The following is a 15,287-nucleotide window of genomic DNA, read 5'->3' as shown; positions in this document are numbered from 1 at the left end:
AAAACCCTTTAGTATTTTGCCATTAATAATTTTCACTGCTTTTAAGATATTGGTGTGACAGGGCTGTCACAGGAATCATTTTAGCGAACTAATACATATGAGCTCAAGTTCCTTATTTGGAGAATTCTTTTCTAATGGCAGTGAATGAAAGACTCTCTTTGAATATACCTTAAGATTTAGATAATAATCCCTTTTTATTTATTTATTTATCTACTTGTTTACTAAATGTTACCAAAGTTATAAAGACCTCGATGACATTGGTACAGCAGTGTACCCCTGATGCCTTCCAGAAGTTCAGAGAAATGATGTAGTCATTTCTTTTGTAATATGCTTGTTTGAGTTGAAAATAAAACTACTCAAACCTCATTAAATAATATTATAAAAAATCTTTTTATAACCATCACACTTTGGAGTTAAGTTTGATACCAAGGTGCTAAATAAACTATAATGAAATCCAAGCAGAGATTTATTTTTGTTTCATCATACCTCTGTGAAGGAATTAAAAACGACAGGGTCATTCATGTCAGGATTTACTTCATCTGAGTCACTGTCCTATCAGTAGCTTCTAAAGGGGCTGCCACAAATGTCACTCTTACATCCCACATGAGCCTATTTAAGGATACTGCCTGGCTAGTCACCTCAGTGATGTTTGTTTTCCAAAGGACATGCTGTGTAGGTGGCCAGTAAGTCAGAGAGAAGCAAGCAAGAGATGTAGACTCTACCCAAAGAGGTTCAGGAGAAGCTATCTCTTCCTGTGGATATTTTTCTTTGTCCCTCAGTCAGATATTTAAGTATCACCCTTTGGGATTAAATGGGAAAAGTCCGCAAAGTGATTCCTACAGTCTTGAGCATCTCTGTAGTGTTAGTCTCCCATGGTGTATGTGGTGGTTTATAACCCAGTTATCTCTAATACTCATCAAGGATGACAGAGATATAGCCCTTGATTCATCAGTGTTGCAAGAAATCATTAATAGAGACTCTTAAGTCTGTCATGTCCTGCCCCAGTTTAGAAAATCCTGGGAACTTTGGGTCACAGTAACCTCCAAGAGGTGTTTACCAAGACAAATTAATTTTGTGGTAGAAATTGGAGACATGTTTATGCATTTAATTACTTAGCTGGAAATAGAGTTAAACTTAAGGAAAAGGATCGGGAATAATTTTCCCAAGTTATTTTTCTTGTCTCATTGTTTACTGATTGAGATAATCCTGTATTTGATTTAAGGAATGTACTCATTATTGTTTATTTCAGTTGTACATGTATCAACTGTTTCGAAGTTTAGCCTATATCCATTCCTTTGGAATCTGTCATCGGGATATTAAACCACAGAACCTCTTGCTTGACCCTGATACAGCTGTCCTAAAACTTTGTGACTTTGGAAGGTAAGTTTCCTATTTTGAATTTTCACATACCATTCTAATCTTGTTACACATTTAATGAAATAATGTATATAAAGCACTCTGCAAACTTTTAAAGCACCATATTAAATATAATCTATTCTTATTATGATGCATCTACATGTACATGTCATTTTGATAAGTTTGTATACGCTGTGTTTCTCTTGACTGTAGGGCTCTTTTTCACCTCAGTTTAGAAATTAATTTCCGAAGTAACATTTTATTCTTTTTCCTTTGTCTTTCCTACGAGCCACTGATTATAAATCTTCACCAGCCCTTCATTTTCTTCCTTTCTTTCATGGCATCTTTCTGATCCTGTGGTATAGCCTTCAAAAATTTCATCATTGCTACTTAAACTATTACCTTTTTGCTGTCTTTGAATTATCTTAAATTCTTTTTTTTTTTTTTTTTGCCTTTTGGAGGGCAATTGGGGTTAAGTAACTTGCCCAAGGTTACAAGGTTAGTTTTGGGTTTTTTTTTGTGGGGGTGTTAAGTGTCTGAAGCCGGAACCGAACTGGGGTCCTCCTAACTCTGGGGCCGGCGCTTTACTCACTGCGCCACCTAGCTGCCCCATCTTAAATTCTTAAAATGAAATATAGTCCTGTTCTGCCAAGAGTACCTCTTACATCTTAGACAAGCACTGCAAATGGCAGTGAGGTAAGCCTAGAATTGAAGAGGGGAAAGACAGCCAGATTACCACTTTCAGTGATTCCAAACCATTCCCCATCACTAAATCTATCTTTGAAACAATAATTAACCTGCAGTGACTTTATGTAACTGAAAGTAATGAACTTCTAGAGTCTCATGAAAATCAGAATTGCTGGTGATTGAAATTCAGTCCTTGAAAAAACACATATCTGATGTAAGTAGAGACTCCTTCGTGTTTCTAGCAGTGATGTGCATAAGAAGTGAATTGAAAGACCTCAGCAAGGACATGTATGACTGGAAGAGGTAGAAGAATATTCATGTTGCAAAAGCCAGTGATAACAGTATAATTTATTCTTCTACAGGAAGGCCTCTGTGCCTTAAACCCTCTGGAGAGTTTTGTAGGAGATAAAACTATACCTTGCCACTAATTATAAATCTTTGTAGGAATGGGTTGGTTATAATCTATATTTATAGAGGAAGTAAGTACTAGGGACTTACAGATTTGTTGAAGCAGCTCTTAAACATTGGACTGACCCCTCCCCATCTTCCAGTTTGCTTTCTTTGTCGTCATATTTTTTCCATTCCTTATGATCTTCCAACTTTCATTTGTTTTTCTAGGTTTCATATAGACACATTTGTACCTTCTAATTTTCCGATTTCTACTTTAGAACACCTTACAGTGCCCTTATTATTTCAACTTGCTGTTTCATGTGGAGAATATTTTAGTGATACATTTTGTTTTTACATAAGTCATTTTCAGACATGGAACTCCTCTCCACATGGCAGCTCTTTAGAGTTTGACTTGCTTTTAGTGTTTTTTTTTTATTTTTTTTTTCTGTTATTATAATTGTATGTATTGTTCTTCTGATTGTGCTTACTTCCCTCTATCACATCATATGTGTTTCTTTTAATTCTTTACATTTCATCATTTCTTAGTTCATGTATTCCAGCTGCTCAACCATTATGTAGTTGGATAATTTCTACTTTGTTTCTATCTCTTTGCTACCACAAACAAAGCTGCTATGAATATTTTAGAATATGTGGACCTTTTTTTTTCTTTTTTCTATTTTTGACTTCTTTAGGGTGTCCATATAAAAATGAGATCACTATCTGGTTCAAATAATACCTTCATCCATATCATTCCTAATATGTATTTTTTATTTGGGCTATCTCTCAGCTGTCTCTGGGAAAATTTCCCATAGCAGGTGGATCATATACATGGTACCTAGAGATCTTATATCTATAGAGTTTATCCTCATTTTGACCTTTCCGATTTCACATTGACCAAATGTCTAATGGCCCTTCAGAGATTTAATTTTACTTCTGAAGTTATGGCTCCCTGACCCTATTACAAGGAAAGGTTAAGGATACTTAATAGGAACTAATGCTTAATACCTAAAGTAAAGTGCTCCAAAACTCTGTTACCATTCCCTACTTATAGTACCCATAGTACAAATAGTGTTAAATTAGATATGAAAGAATTTATGATACTTTCATTGTTGAAGTATTCTTATCCCAGCTACAAAATTCTTATTATTGGTCATGTTTAAGGGCATGGGAATAGTTCTATTAAGATATTTTATTATAGTGGAATCTAGAATAAAGATTTTGCCTTTATAGGCAAAATCTCATTTAACAGACTCATTGTCTCATTTAATAGAATTTTCTGGGATGTTTGCCCAAGCAAATGATGGACTAGAAGAGATGTTCTCCTTATGGTTGAGTTAGTGATAATTGAAGAAGTGTCAGTGGTGCTGTTTCAGGTACAGGCCAATCAAAGGCAATTTGGGACCCAATTGAGAGAAAAGCATACTGACCAGGCCATGGCTACATACACTTTTCTAATTCACTGGGAAGCAAAGAAGAGAAGGGAGGTACCTCCTGTTTAAGCTAATTGGGCAGAAAACTTGCAACTTATCGAAAGTGGAAGAGCAAGAGGAGGTAGTGTCCCTTCCAAGGTTACAAACTTTGCAACCAGCAATAAATTCTTGTACTTACTAGGTTAGCTCTACCTATAATAATTCACTTTCTAACAGCAAAGTCTCATTATAAATGCATCTTTTAATTAATGGATTTAATTTTATTGAGGGGGAGGAAATCATGTGATTTCATGGATTGGGAGATTCCCCAGCATGCAGACTCCTTCTTCTTATTAGTACAGATCTCTAGTTCATGTTTAAGTTAAAGTCTTAGGGAGTTGCCTGGGGCATCTAGTTCTTGATTTCAAAGCCAGAGATATTACTATATTATAAAAAGATAAGAACTATTGATATTACTTGTTATATTCAACCACGGCTTCAGTTCTGTCTAAATCTAGTAGGCAGTTTTTATTATTCAATTTGAGAATTCAATACCTGCCGAGTAGGGCCCCAATATTGTGAAAATATCAAAAGAAATAATCCTGACCTTTGATTTTTATAATGAAGCACGAATATTGGGATTAAAGAATCAAATTACTAGAAAAAGAATGGAAAGTAATTTTGAAGTATTAAACATTAACATTCATTTGGAGTACAGGTTCCACTTATGTCTTTGATTCATAACTTTAGGGGCTAGGAAACACTGAGTACTAATTAGAATGAAAATTGGATGACTCACTCTTTATAAAATGTGCACATTTAAAAGTAAGCAGATATTCTGTCATTCTTCCTCAGTTGCTAGAAGCTCAAGTCTGCTAGTATCTCTGGTATGTCTCCCTATTGCCTTTAAGATAAAATACCAGCTCTTCACCTTGTCATTTTTTATTTTTTATTTTTTGCCTTTTGGAGGGCAATTGGGGTTAAGTAACTTGCCCAAGGTTACACAGCTAGTTTTTTTTGTGTGGGTGTTAAGTGTCTGAGGCTGAAACCAAACTCGGGTTCTCCTGTCTCCGGGGCTGGCACTTTACTCACTGAGCCACCTAGCTGCCCTCTAGCTTGTCATTTCTACCCTTCAGATTCTAGATATAGTCTCACTTTCCAGACTTATTTCACATCACTCCTTTTCTTGCATTCGGTGCCCTGATCATAACTATTGTGTTTGTTCTTCCCAGAGCTCCTACCTCAGTGCTTTGGGACCACTGGTTGTCCTGCAAACCTAGAATGAACTCTCTTCTCCTCTCACTTACTCTCTTAGAATTTTTACCTTTCCTCTGGGGTTAACTCAAGCACCATCATTAACAGAAAGCCTTTCTTTCTTCCCTAATGGAAGAGTTCTTTTCTTTTCAAGTTATCTTTAATTACTCAGCATAGTAAATAGCATATCTCCTCATCACCACAGAAGAATGTAAACTCTTTAAGGATGGAGGCTATTTTTTTATTTAAGTGTGTGAAATTGTGTGACCATTCTGTGCCTATGAGTGCTAAGATAACCAGCCTGGGGGACATGCATATAGCAGGTGTTTAATAGAAATGCTTTTTCAGTTAATTAGATTAAACATGCTTTACTTTTCTAACTCTAGACTCTGCATTTGAGGTTGCTGTGACTTCTCTCTCCAGGCTCTATATGAAACATATTTAGTCTAGCTTAGAACTCCCAAGTGTACATGTTATATTTAATCTGCTCCCTAACTATTCAAATTCAATTCTTAGTTTTGTTGCCTTGTTTTCTTTATTTACTAATAAAAGATATCAAGCTTTGAGAGCAGGGATTTCCAGTTCAGTTGTTTTATGCTGCATTATGTTTCAATTTTTCTCAGATGGTGTCTGAAAATATTTACTGTAATTGATTTTAATTTTTTTAAATATGAGGTATTTTAAAATATTTTAGATTTCATTTTAAATATTAAAATTTTAAATATTTTAAAACATGAGAACTTTTTGGTGGTGGTGGTAAAATGGAGTTTTCATATACATATATAATGTATTTATTTTTAGTATTCAAGATTCATTTCTACAAGATTTTAAGTTCCAAATTTTCTCCCCATTTCCCCTATCCCCCACCTCAAGATGGGAAGCATGCCGATTACCCCTTCCCCCAGTCTGCCTTCTCTTGTATCCCCTCTTACCCCCTTACCCCTTACTTTCTTATAAGGCAAGATAGATTTCTGTACCCCATTGCCTATATATCTTATTTCCTGGCTGCATGTAAAAACAATTTTTTATCATTTGTTTTTAAAACTTTTGAGTTCTAGATTCTCTCCCTTCTTCCCTCCTCACCCACCCCCACTAAGAAGACAAGCAATTCAATATTGGTTATACATGTGTAGCTATGCAAAGCATTTCCACAGTAGTCATATTGTGAAAGACTAACTATATTTCCCTCCATCCTATCTGCCCCCCATTTATTGTTTTCTCCTTTGACCCAGTCCCTTTACAAAAGTGTTTGCTTCTGACTATCCCCTCCCCCAGTCTGCCCTCCCTTCTATTATTCCCCCCTCTTATCCCCTTCCCCCCTACTTTCCTAAAGGGTAAGATACCCAATTGAGTGTGTATGTTATTCCCTCCTCAAGCCAAATTCAATGAGAGTAAGGTTGACCTTTCACCTCCCTGCTTTTCTCCTCCATTGTAACAGCTTTCTCTTGCCTCTTTGAAGTGAGATAATTTACCTATTCTATCTCTCCCTTTCTCCTCCCAATATATTCCTCTCTCACCTCTTATTTTTATTTTTGTAGATATCATCCCTTCATATTCAACTCACTCTGTGCCCTCTGTCTGTGTATACATACACACACACACACACACACACACACACACACTTATTCCCTTCAACTATCCTAATACTGAGAAAAATCTCATGAATTACAACTATTGTCTTTCCATGTAGGAATGTAAACAGTTCAGGTTTAATAAGTTCCTTATGATTGCTCTTTCCTGTTTACCTTTTCCTTCTATTTCTTCTTATATTTGAAAATCAAATTTTCTGTCCAACTCTGGTCTTTTCATCAAAAATACTTGAAAGTCCTCCATTTCATTCAATATCCATATTTTCCCCTAAAGGGAGTTTTTATATTGAACAGTGGCAGTTTTGATGACAAGATTCAAAAAAGATTGAGTTATCACTTTACACAAAGACATAGAATTTGTATTTATGCAATTCTCTGTGTAGGGCTTAGACACTTAAGGCATTCTTTGTGATAATGAGCCTTCAAAATAGATTGGAACTATTGGTGCTGAGGTACCCCCTAGGTTCAAAAGCTAATGTTTAAGGTGCTAGCCAGTTTTAGAGTAGTTTTCCCCCTGGTGATAAAAGTGTACATTATCATCTAACTAGAAATGGGTAATTTGGGGATCAAAAGAATCTCTCCATCTCTCTCACTTCCCTTCTACCAATGTGATGATTATTTTAAGATTGAATCAGTTATATAATATACACAGTTTTGTAATATTTGGAACAAATATAGGTATGATTATTTTGCTGATTCGCCCAGCTTTTTCTTTCAGGTATAAAAATACATCTCAGATAAATGACTAGATGTAAAACTAACCTTGGAGGACATGTAGCTGATATGCCTGTCTTTTGGGAATGATAGCCATTTAACCTTTTTATACAACATAAAGATTTATTCATTTCTAAAGTTAAGTTCTAAAGCTTTCTATTTTTGTTACTAGTGCGAAGCAGCTGGTTCGAGGAGAGCCCAATGTTTCATATATCTGCTCTCGCTACTATAGAGCACCAGAGTTGATCTTTGGAGCAACTGATTACACCTCTAGCATAGGTAAGTGTCGAATCTGTGTAAAGTAATTCTCATTGCTATTTACTTTCTAAAATAATTACTTAATGATTTGGCCAGTTTGTCACAAGTTTAAATAAATATCAAGAATTGGTATTGGCCAGAACTATATTCTAGTGATCCATAAACATGTTTAAGGTGAAGGAGGCAATCATTTGTTAAGTACTTGTTATGTGTTTGTGACTCTTAAGTGCTTTACAGATATTATCTCATTTGGTGCTCACCACAAACCTGTAAGGGAGGTGCTATTGTTAAATATAACTTAAAGATGAAACTTTTTAAAGCTGAAGAAACTAAAACAGATAGAGATTAAGCAACCAGCTCTAGACCACCCAGCTGGTAAGTATCTGAGACCAGATTTGAACTCAGGTCTTCTTGACTCCAGGCTTATCACTATCTATTACATCACCTACTGCCTTTATTTTGAAAATTTAGTGAAAAGTTTCAGAATTTAAAAGCTTCTTAAAATCAATATCCATTTTCAACAGCATATAAACAGTCTTTGACCTAGTAAAAAAGCACCAGTTTTTACCAGTATTACTTTTTACTAATAATAGAGATAGAAATCAAAGTTTTTATGATTACTTTATACATGGATTTTAAAAATGAATCTTTCCAAACAATCATATTCTTTTCATATAAATTCAACGATAATATTCTTTTCTCAGTTGTAAATAGTGCCAGCACATGATAGCTCCTGATCACGGGAGCTTAATAAATGTATGTTGAATGAGAGCAGATGACTTCACAGAACAACATTCTCACTCCCCAGCCCAAATAGTTCTCAAACCTAAGAGCACTGAACTTCTCATAGGTACCCTCCTTGTGCCTGCATCTTCATCTCTAGCTTTGCCGAAAGTGAAAGTCATTGTGCACCATCATTGTTGGCTTACAGCATCTCCTGCAGGCCAGCTACATTGACTGGTCTGCCCCAGAGGCAGTACAGCTTTGAGAATCCATTCAGTCCCTTGCATCTTATATTGCTTATAATTTACTTATAGTTCTGGGTATTTTAGGCTTCTGAGTTGTGGGGCTGAACTTGAAGAGCCATTAAACAGGATAAATTGAAAATAATCAACAGAGAAAAGGCACAATGATGAAGAAGGATTGAGAAAGGCTTCCTATAGAAAGTAGGATTTTAGCTGAGACTTCAAGGAAGCCAAGAGGCAGAAACAAGAAAAGAACGTTCCAGGCATGGGGGACATGTGAAAATGCCCAGTGTCTGTCAGTTGAGTTTCTTGTGTGAGGAACAGCAAAGAGGCAGCCAGTGCCTCTGGATCTAAGAGTACGTTGGGAAGAGAGGAAGAGAAAATAAGATGTAAGAAAACTGGAAAGTATTGGGGGGAGGGAGGTTACTAACTGACTTTGAATGCTAAACAGAGAATTTAATATTGAATCCTGGAGTGATAGGCAACTACTAGAGTTTATGGAGTGAGGGGTGGGGTTGGGGCAGTTGACGTGGTGACAGACCTGCTCTTTAGAAAGATAACTTTTAATAGCTTAGTGGAAAATGTACTAGAATGAAGAGAGCTTTGTGAAAGAGAAACTAGCCAGGAGGCTATCGTTAAAGTATAGATATGAGGTGATGAGGGCCTTCACCAAGGTATTGACAATATCAAGAGAGAAGGGAACTTATTCCAAGATATTAAAAAAGCAAAAATCAACACCCTTTCACAACAGATTGCATATGGGGCCTAAAAAAAGAGCAAAGTGTCAAGGATGACACCTCACTTTTAAGTGTAGGTGGTTGGATGGTGATACCCTCCACAGTAAAGGGAAGTTAAGAAGAGAGGATGGTCTGAGAGTAAAAATAATAAACTAAGTTTTGGATTTGTAAATTTTAAGATGTCTATGACACATCCAGTTAAAATGTTCAGTAAAAGGAAAGGGATATCCTCATCCAGAGAAAGAATTACAGAGTCTGAATGCAGATTGAAGAAAACTACTTGCTCTCTTTTTTGTTTTGTTTTGTTTTTTCTTTCTCATTGTTCACTCCATTGGTTATGATCCTTGAATAGATCCATGAACTTGACTAATGTTTAATGTGAAGGTATTTATAGATCCTCTATTTGATTGCATGCTGCCATGGAAGGAAAGGGAAGGAGAAGGAGGGGGAGAAAATTTAAAACTCAAGGGACTGTGGAACTGAATGTTACAAACCAAAAGTAAATAAATAAATTATAAAAAAAAATAAAATAGAACGTCAAGTAAACAATTGAAATGCAATAATGAAGGTCAACAGAGTGTTTTAGGGATAGATGAGTAGATTTGAGAATCCTTGTCCTAAAAATGATATTTGAATTCATGGGTGCTTATGAGATCACCAAGTAAAATAATATGAAGGGATAGAGCCCTGTGGAACATCTAAGATTAGCAAGTATCCTGGATGAAGATTAAGTAAAGGAGACTAAGGAGTAGTCAAATAGGTAGGAAGAATACCAAGAAAGAATAGTATTCCAAAAACCTGAAGAGAAAAATATATCAATGAGGAGAAAGTGATCTGCAGAGTGAGAGACTGCAGAGAGGTCAGGAATAATAAGGATTGGAAAAAGTCCATTAGATTTGACAATTAAGAGCGCTCATTAATAACTTTGGGGAGAAAGCAGTGTCAGTTGAATAATGAGTTCTGAAGCTAGATTGTAGAGAGTTAAGGCAGTGAAAGGAAAGGAGACAGAGGCACTTAGTATAGATTGCCTTCTAAAGGAGTTTATTCACAAAAAAAGAGGAGAGGGAAGAGACAGTATCGAGCAAAGATAGAAGGATCTAGTGAGGGTTTTTCGAGGATGGAAGAGACATGGATATGTTTGCAAGCCTTAGGAAGACAGTCATTGGACAAAGAGAAATTGAAGATAAATGAGAGAATGGGGATAATAGAGAGGATAATGGGTTGGATTGGGATCACTGGAGGCGAATTGGCTTTGACAAGGAGAAGCATCACCTCATCTTGGAGACATGATGAAGGAGGAGATAGTAGTAGAATGTATCTGAATGATATTGAATAAGGAGGAGGAGAAAAGAGGGAGCTTTCAGCATATGGCTTTATTTTTTTTTCCCAATAAAACACGAGTATGTTCTCAACTGAGAAAGTTGGGGAAGAAGGAGCTATGAAAGGTTTGGGGAAAGATGAAAAAGCTGGGAAAAGCCAGTGTGATGAATAGGATAGTGAGTTTATTAGGGAAATGTAAAAGGATCACCTTCCTTGTAGTGGACCCAGTCATTATAGTTTGTCAGTTTGGGGCTAGTTCAGAGTAATTTCTAGGATTTGCTTTGATGCTGTCTTGTCTGTTATATAGTTGTCCACCTTGGAATTTTATTCCATTCCCGTTTGAATGGATTGTGTGACAGATATTAACTTCAGAAGTGCTATACTTGACTAATAACTAGCCTGTAATTAAAAGATAAATACACCACAGCAGTATAGACAGTCTAGATTCAAATGATGATCTTGGCCTTATGTAGTACACATCAAATAAGAAAGGCTGTCAAAAGCCACAGAGAAAGAGTAGAAGGTGTGCTGGTCTTGAAACTTGAGGGTCCTAAATTCAGTTTACAGATCAGCACTGAGTAGCTTTGTGACCTTTGCAAGTTACTTCACTTCATTGAACTTGTCTCCTTATCTATAAAATTGGCTAAATAATATTCATTCTATTTTCTTGACAATATTCTTGTAAAGAAAATGTCTTGTAAACTTAGAAGTACTGTAATAAACTAAGCTATTATTAAAACAAGGGGATTGGACTAAATGGTCTCTTAAAGATCTCTCTGAGCAGTATCATTTTTATGATGATTTTTGAATTCCAAAGTTGTAATTTCTTTCTTTTTTTTAAAGCAATTGGGGTTAAGTGACTTGCTCAAGGTTATAAGGCCAGTTATTTCTGGGTGTGGTGCTAAGTATCTGAGCCCGAATTCGATCCCAGGTCATCCCGACTCTGGGGCCGGTGCTCTTATTCACTGCGCCACCTAGCCGCCCCTAAGCAATTGGGGTTGGTTACACGGCCAGGTGTTTCTGGGTGGGTGCTAAGTGTCTGAGCCCAGATTCAATCCCAGGTCGTCCTGACTCTGGGGCCAGTGCTCTTACTCACTGTGCTTCCTGGCTGCCCCAAAAGTTGTAATCTCTTAGCAAAAAAAAAATAGCATAAAAATAAGCAGCCTCTGGTTGTAGGCTTCTGTTATGTCCTGGTCTGTCTACCCATGACAACTAGGGCTCTAGTCTTTGAAAAATCTCTTGGGTGACATTTCCTATGGCACCCCCAAAAACCTTGAACTAGTGATTTCTGTTCTTGATCATATATTTCCAGCAAGGATGGCAATTTTAGGGAAAAGAAGATAGTAATCAGCTTCTTGTAGAGGGAGAAAAAACAACAACAAAAGAGAAGGCCACCCAGAGACTAACAAAGAATAGGCCTGTTATTCACAAATTCAGGGAAATACCTATAGATCAACAGAAATAGAAGTATAGAAAGAGAAACGATACGTGTGTGTGTGTGTTTATAGATAGAGAGATGATGACGTGGGTTTTCCTAGTAGCAGTGATTGATGTTTATTGATATATTCTAACATTCTCCTCTGATTGTCTTTGTGACAACAGACATGCTATTTTAAGCTTATTGACAGTTTGGAGCTTTTTGAGGTATCAAAAAATTATCTTTCCTAAACAGGAATTGGATCCATGGTATTGGACACATACCACCATTTTATAATCAACTGAGCTTACTAACTGAGGAGTACTAAAGTACATACCCATACAAACACTGAACTCTCTACTCACAGAAATATATGCATGCAGAGACTTATCCTCGTAGTCATATAACATGAAGAGTCTATAGCAAATATTTGAAAGACTTAACACTCACCTTTCCCTCCAGTAACAGGCCTATACTTTAACAGAACCATTTGTAGGAGTCCACATTCTATGGTCCTGGGAGACTCTAGCAAAAGATCTAGAACTGAAAGATTGAATTAGAGGATATGGGAAAGGGGCACATGACATAGGTAAGCTTATGTTAAGGACTTTTTCAATCAAACAAACTTCAGATAAGTACCTCCCAATAGCAATATGCATTGAATTCTGGCATGCAATTGGTATGCAATATGGTATATAATTTTTTACGTGGTATATAATTTTTTAAAATTTAATTAAGAAAAATCTTTTTTCATTAGAAATTACATTATTGACTTTAGTAATTTGATACTGAAGTTTATGCAGTATAAATTAATTGCTACAATAGGGAAACTAAAAGAGCCCAAAAAGCACCTTAGTCAACAAAATCTGATTTAGTTTCCAAACAGAGAAATGACAGCCAAATATAATCCTGAGTTAGCTCTGAAGAATGACGTACAGTTGTCAGCAGTTGCATCTTATAAAGTGGAGAGAAACAGTAGAGAATTAAGTGAGTTTAAAGAAAGCTTGGCAAAAGATCCAGCTAAGAAAAGTCATCCCAAGGGCATTCAAGGATGAAAATAAAAGAATTACAAACAGAAGGAAAAAATGAAAAAGATTTACCAAAGTCATTCCAACAAACTTCTCCACTCCATCAAGGACAGTAGAACCATCACACTTGGATCCTAATATCCCAGTCTCAGACATACTTTTAGAAAGTGATTCAAGTGGCACTAAAGAAAACAACAACATTGAAAGTAGCCTGGGTGGACCAAGTTTATATGTAGAGAGGATCATGGCGGTATACAGTTGTGAAGGCATTAAGGGATGATATTCAAGGTAACTTCATTGGGGGAAGATTCCAAAGGCATGGAAAAAGTCTCTTATCAGCATTTTTATAAAAGCAACTAAAAAAGGACCCCTGTAAGTATCAATGTATATACCCCTACTTCCAAGTATATAAAATTTTTTATTTATCTATTCGTTAATCATGAGTATCCTTGATGACGTTCATTTGTAGAAAATAATGAAGCCATTGTAAGCGATATTTTATTTATTCATTCATTCATTTATTTATAGCAATTGGGGTTAATTAACTTGCTCAAGGTTACATGGCCAGTTATTTCTAGGTGTGGTGCTAAGTATCTGAGCCAGGATTCGATCTCAGGTCATCCTGATTCTGGGGCCGGTGCTCTTACTCACTGTGCTACCTGGCTGCCCCTTGTAAGCGATGTTTAACAATGACCCACATCTCTACCATTTCATAGTTAACTGAAAGATGTAGAGAATTTTTAAAATTCTATTGTTGAGTTTGAAAAAGCAGTTGATTTCGTATAATGAAATATTACCTCACAAGCTCTTTTCCATCAGGGAGTCTCCCATCCATATATCAAGTTCATTCAAGGTTCTTAGAAGATGTGTAATAACTAAAATAATTTAGAGATTTCAGTGACTCTCTGATAGTACATATCAAGCAAGGCATAAAACAAGGATGTATACTTACCAAAGAAATTTGCCACTTTGGTAGTAGTGAGCCAATGAAGAGGCCAGGTCTAAGAGGTTTTTGGACAGATGGTGAGGTTCTGCAAATGTTGTATTTATGGATGACATTTATATCAAGCCCCAGACTGTTGCAGAGCTTCTTGGAAGGGATCTCAAAGGAAGTCAGCCTCTCCATCCACAGAGGAAGTAACCAAGTGAATGAAGAATGCTTGTTGCCCGGATTTCAGTATGCACTTGGAAATACATCATTCGTATGTATATCTGTGACAGATAGGACAGCTGAATAAGGAGAGCAGTTCATTTGAGTTACCTTCAGAAAATTTTGAAGCTCCTTTTTTGACCCCAAGTTTTTCATGAAAGCAAAGGCCCACCTTTTTAATAATAACATTTTACCAGTGTTGCTATGTGTCAGTGAAATAGGGAATAAATCACTGTTGAAAGAATTTAAAATGAACACCACACAGAGGGCAATGGAGGAGTGTATGATAGGTGTGAAAAAGGTTGCAACAGATAAGTAATGGGCAGTATGGAGACTAGGAGTACAAAATAGCAAGGGATTCTATTGTTAGCTTGTCATTTTGTGATGTGAAGGGATGATTAGTGGACAGTCAGAGTACTGAAATGATACTTTTGTAGTGTCAGAAGAAAGTGAGGGAATTCTCCCACTCCTTGGGTAGACCTCCTAGGTGTTAAATATGTGGACAAGATTGGCCTGAATTGCAATTTGGAGATTAATTTCCAAATAATAGCTGCTTGAATAGCTATACTTAGGAAATCAGTTAAAACTCAGTTCAGTCAATAGTCTTCTTCAACAACAAAGTTTGTTAGAGGAATAGATTCAAACTAATAGTTATAGTCAATCAGCGAACATTTGTTTAACACCTACTATTTGCCAGGCATTGTGCTCAGCGCAGCAGGAGGCGGGGAGGAGGGGACGCAAAACAAGGCAAAATAATCTTTGGTGCTCTCCAAGAACTACTTACCATCTAATGGGGGGAGACAACAAGCAAATATGTACAGACAAGCTTATATATAGGATAAATAGGAAATAATTAACAGAAGGAAGGCACTAGAGTTAAGAGGGGTTGTGAAAGACTTCCTATAGAAGACGGGATTTTAGTTGAGACTTGAAGGAAACCAAGAAGAGGTCATGAAGAGGAGGGAGAACATTCTAGGCATGAGAGAGAGACAAAGAAAATACCCAGATCTGAG

At 36.4% G+C, this 15,287-nt stretch overlaps 1 protein-coding gene across 4 annotated transcripts in view; it reads left to right on the top strand.

The window, feature by feature from the left end:
- The window catches only part of GSK3B (glycogen synthase kinase 3 beta), a 304,997-nt gene that overhangs the window by 152,168 nt on the left and 137,542 nt on the right, over nt 1-15,287 (top strand). For all 4 annotated transcript variants that reach the window (XM_069069985.1, XM_069069986.1, XM_069069987.1 and 1 more), the window contains exons 5-6: nt 1,250-1,380; nt 7,572-7,678. In XM_069069985.1, coding sequence (XP_068926086.1) covers nt 1,250-1,380; nt 7,572-7,678 — 238 coding nt within the window. The remainder of the gene's footprint in view (nt 1-1,249; nt 1,381-7,571; nt 7,679-15,287) is intronic.

This window comes from Petaurus breviceps, unplaced genomic scaffold (genome assembly GCF_028583685.1).
Source record: "Petaurus breviceps papuanus isolate PSGF00001 unplaced genomic scaffold, PetGlider_PUasm1.0 90792, whole genome shotgun sequence".
Classification (NCBI taxonomy): Eukaryota; Metazoa; Chordata; class Mammalia; order Diprotodontia; family Petauridae; genus Petaurus; species Petaurus breviceps.
This window is presented reverse-complemented; position numbering and strand designations above follow the sequence as displayed.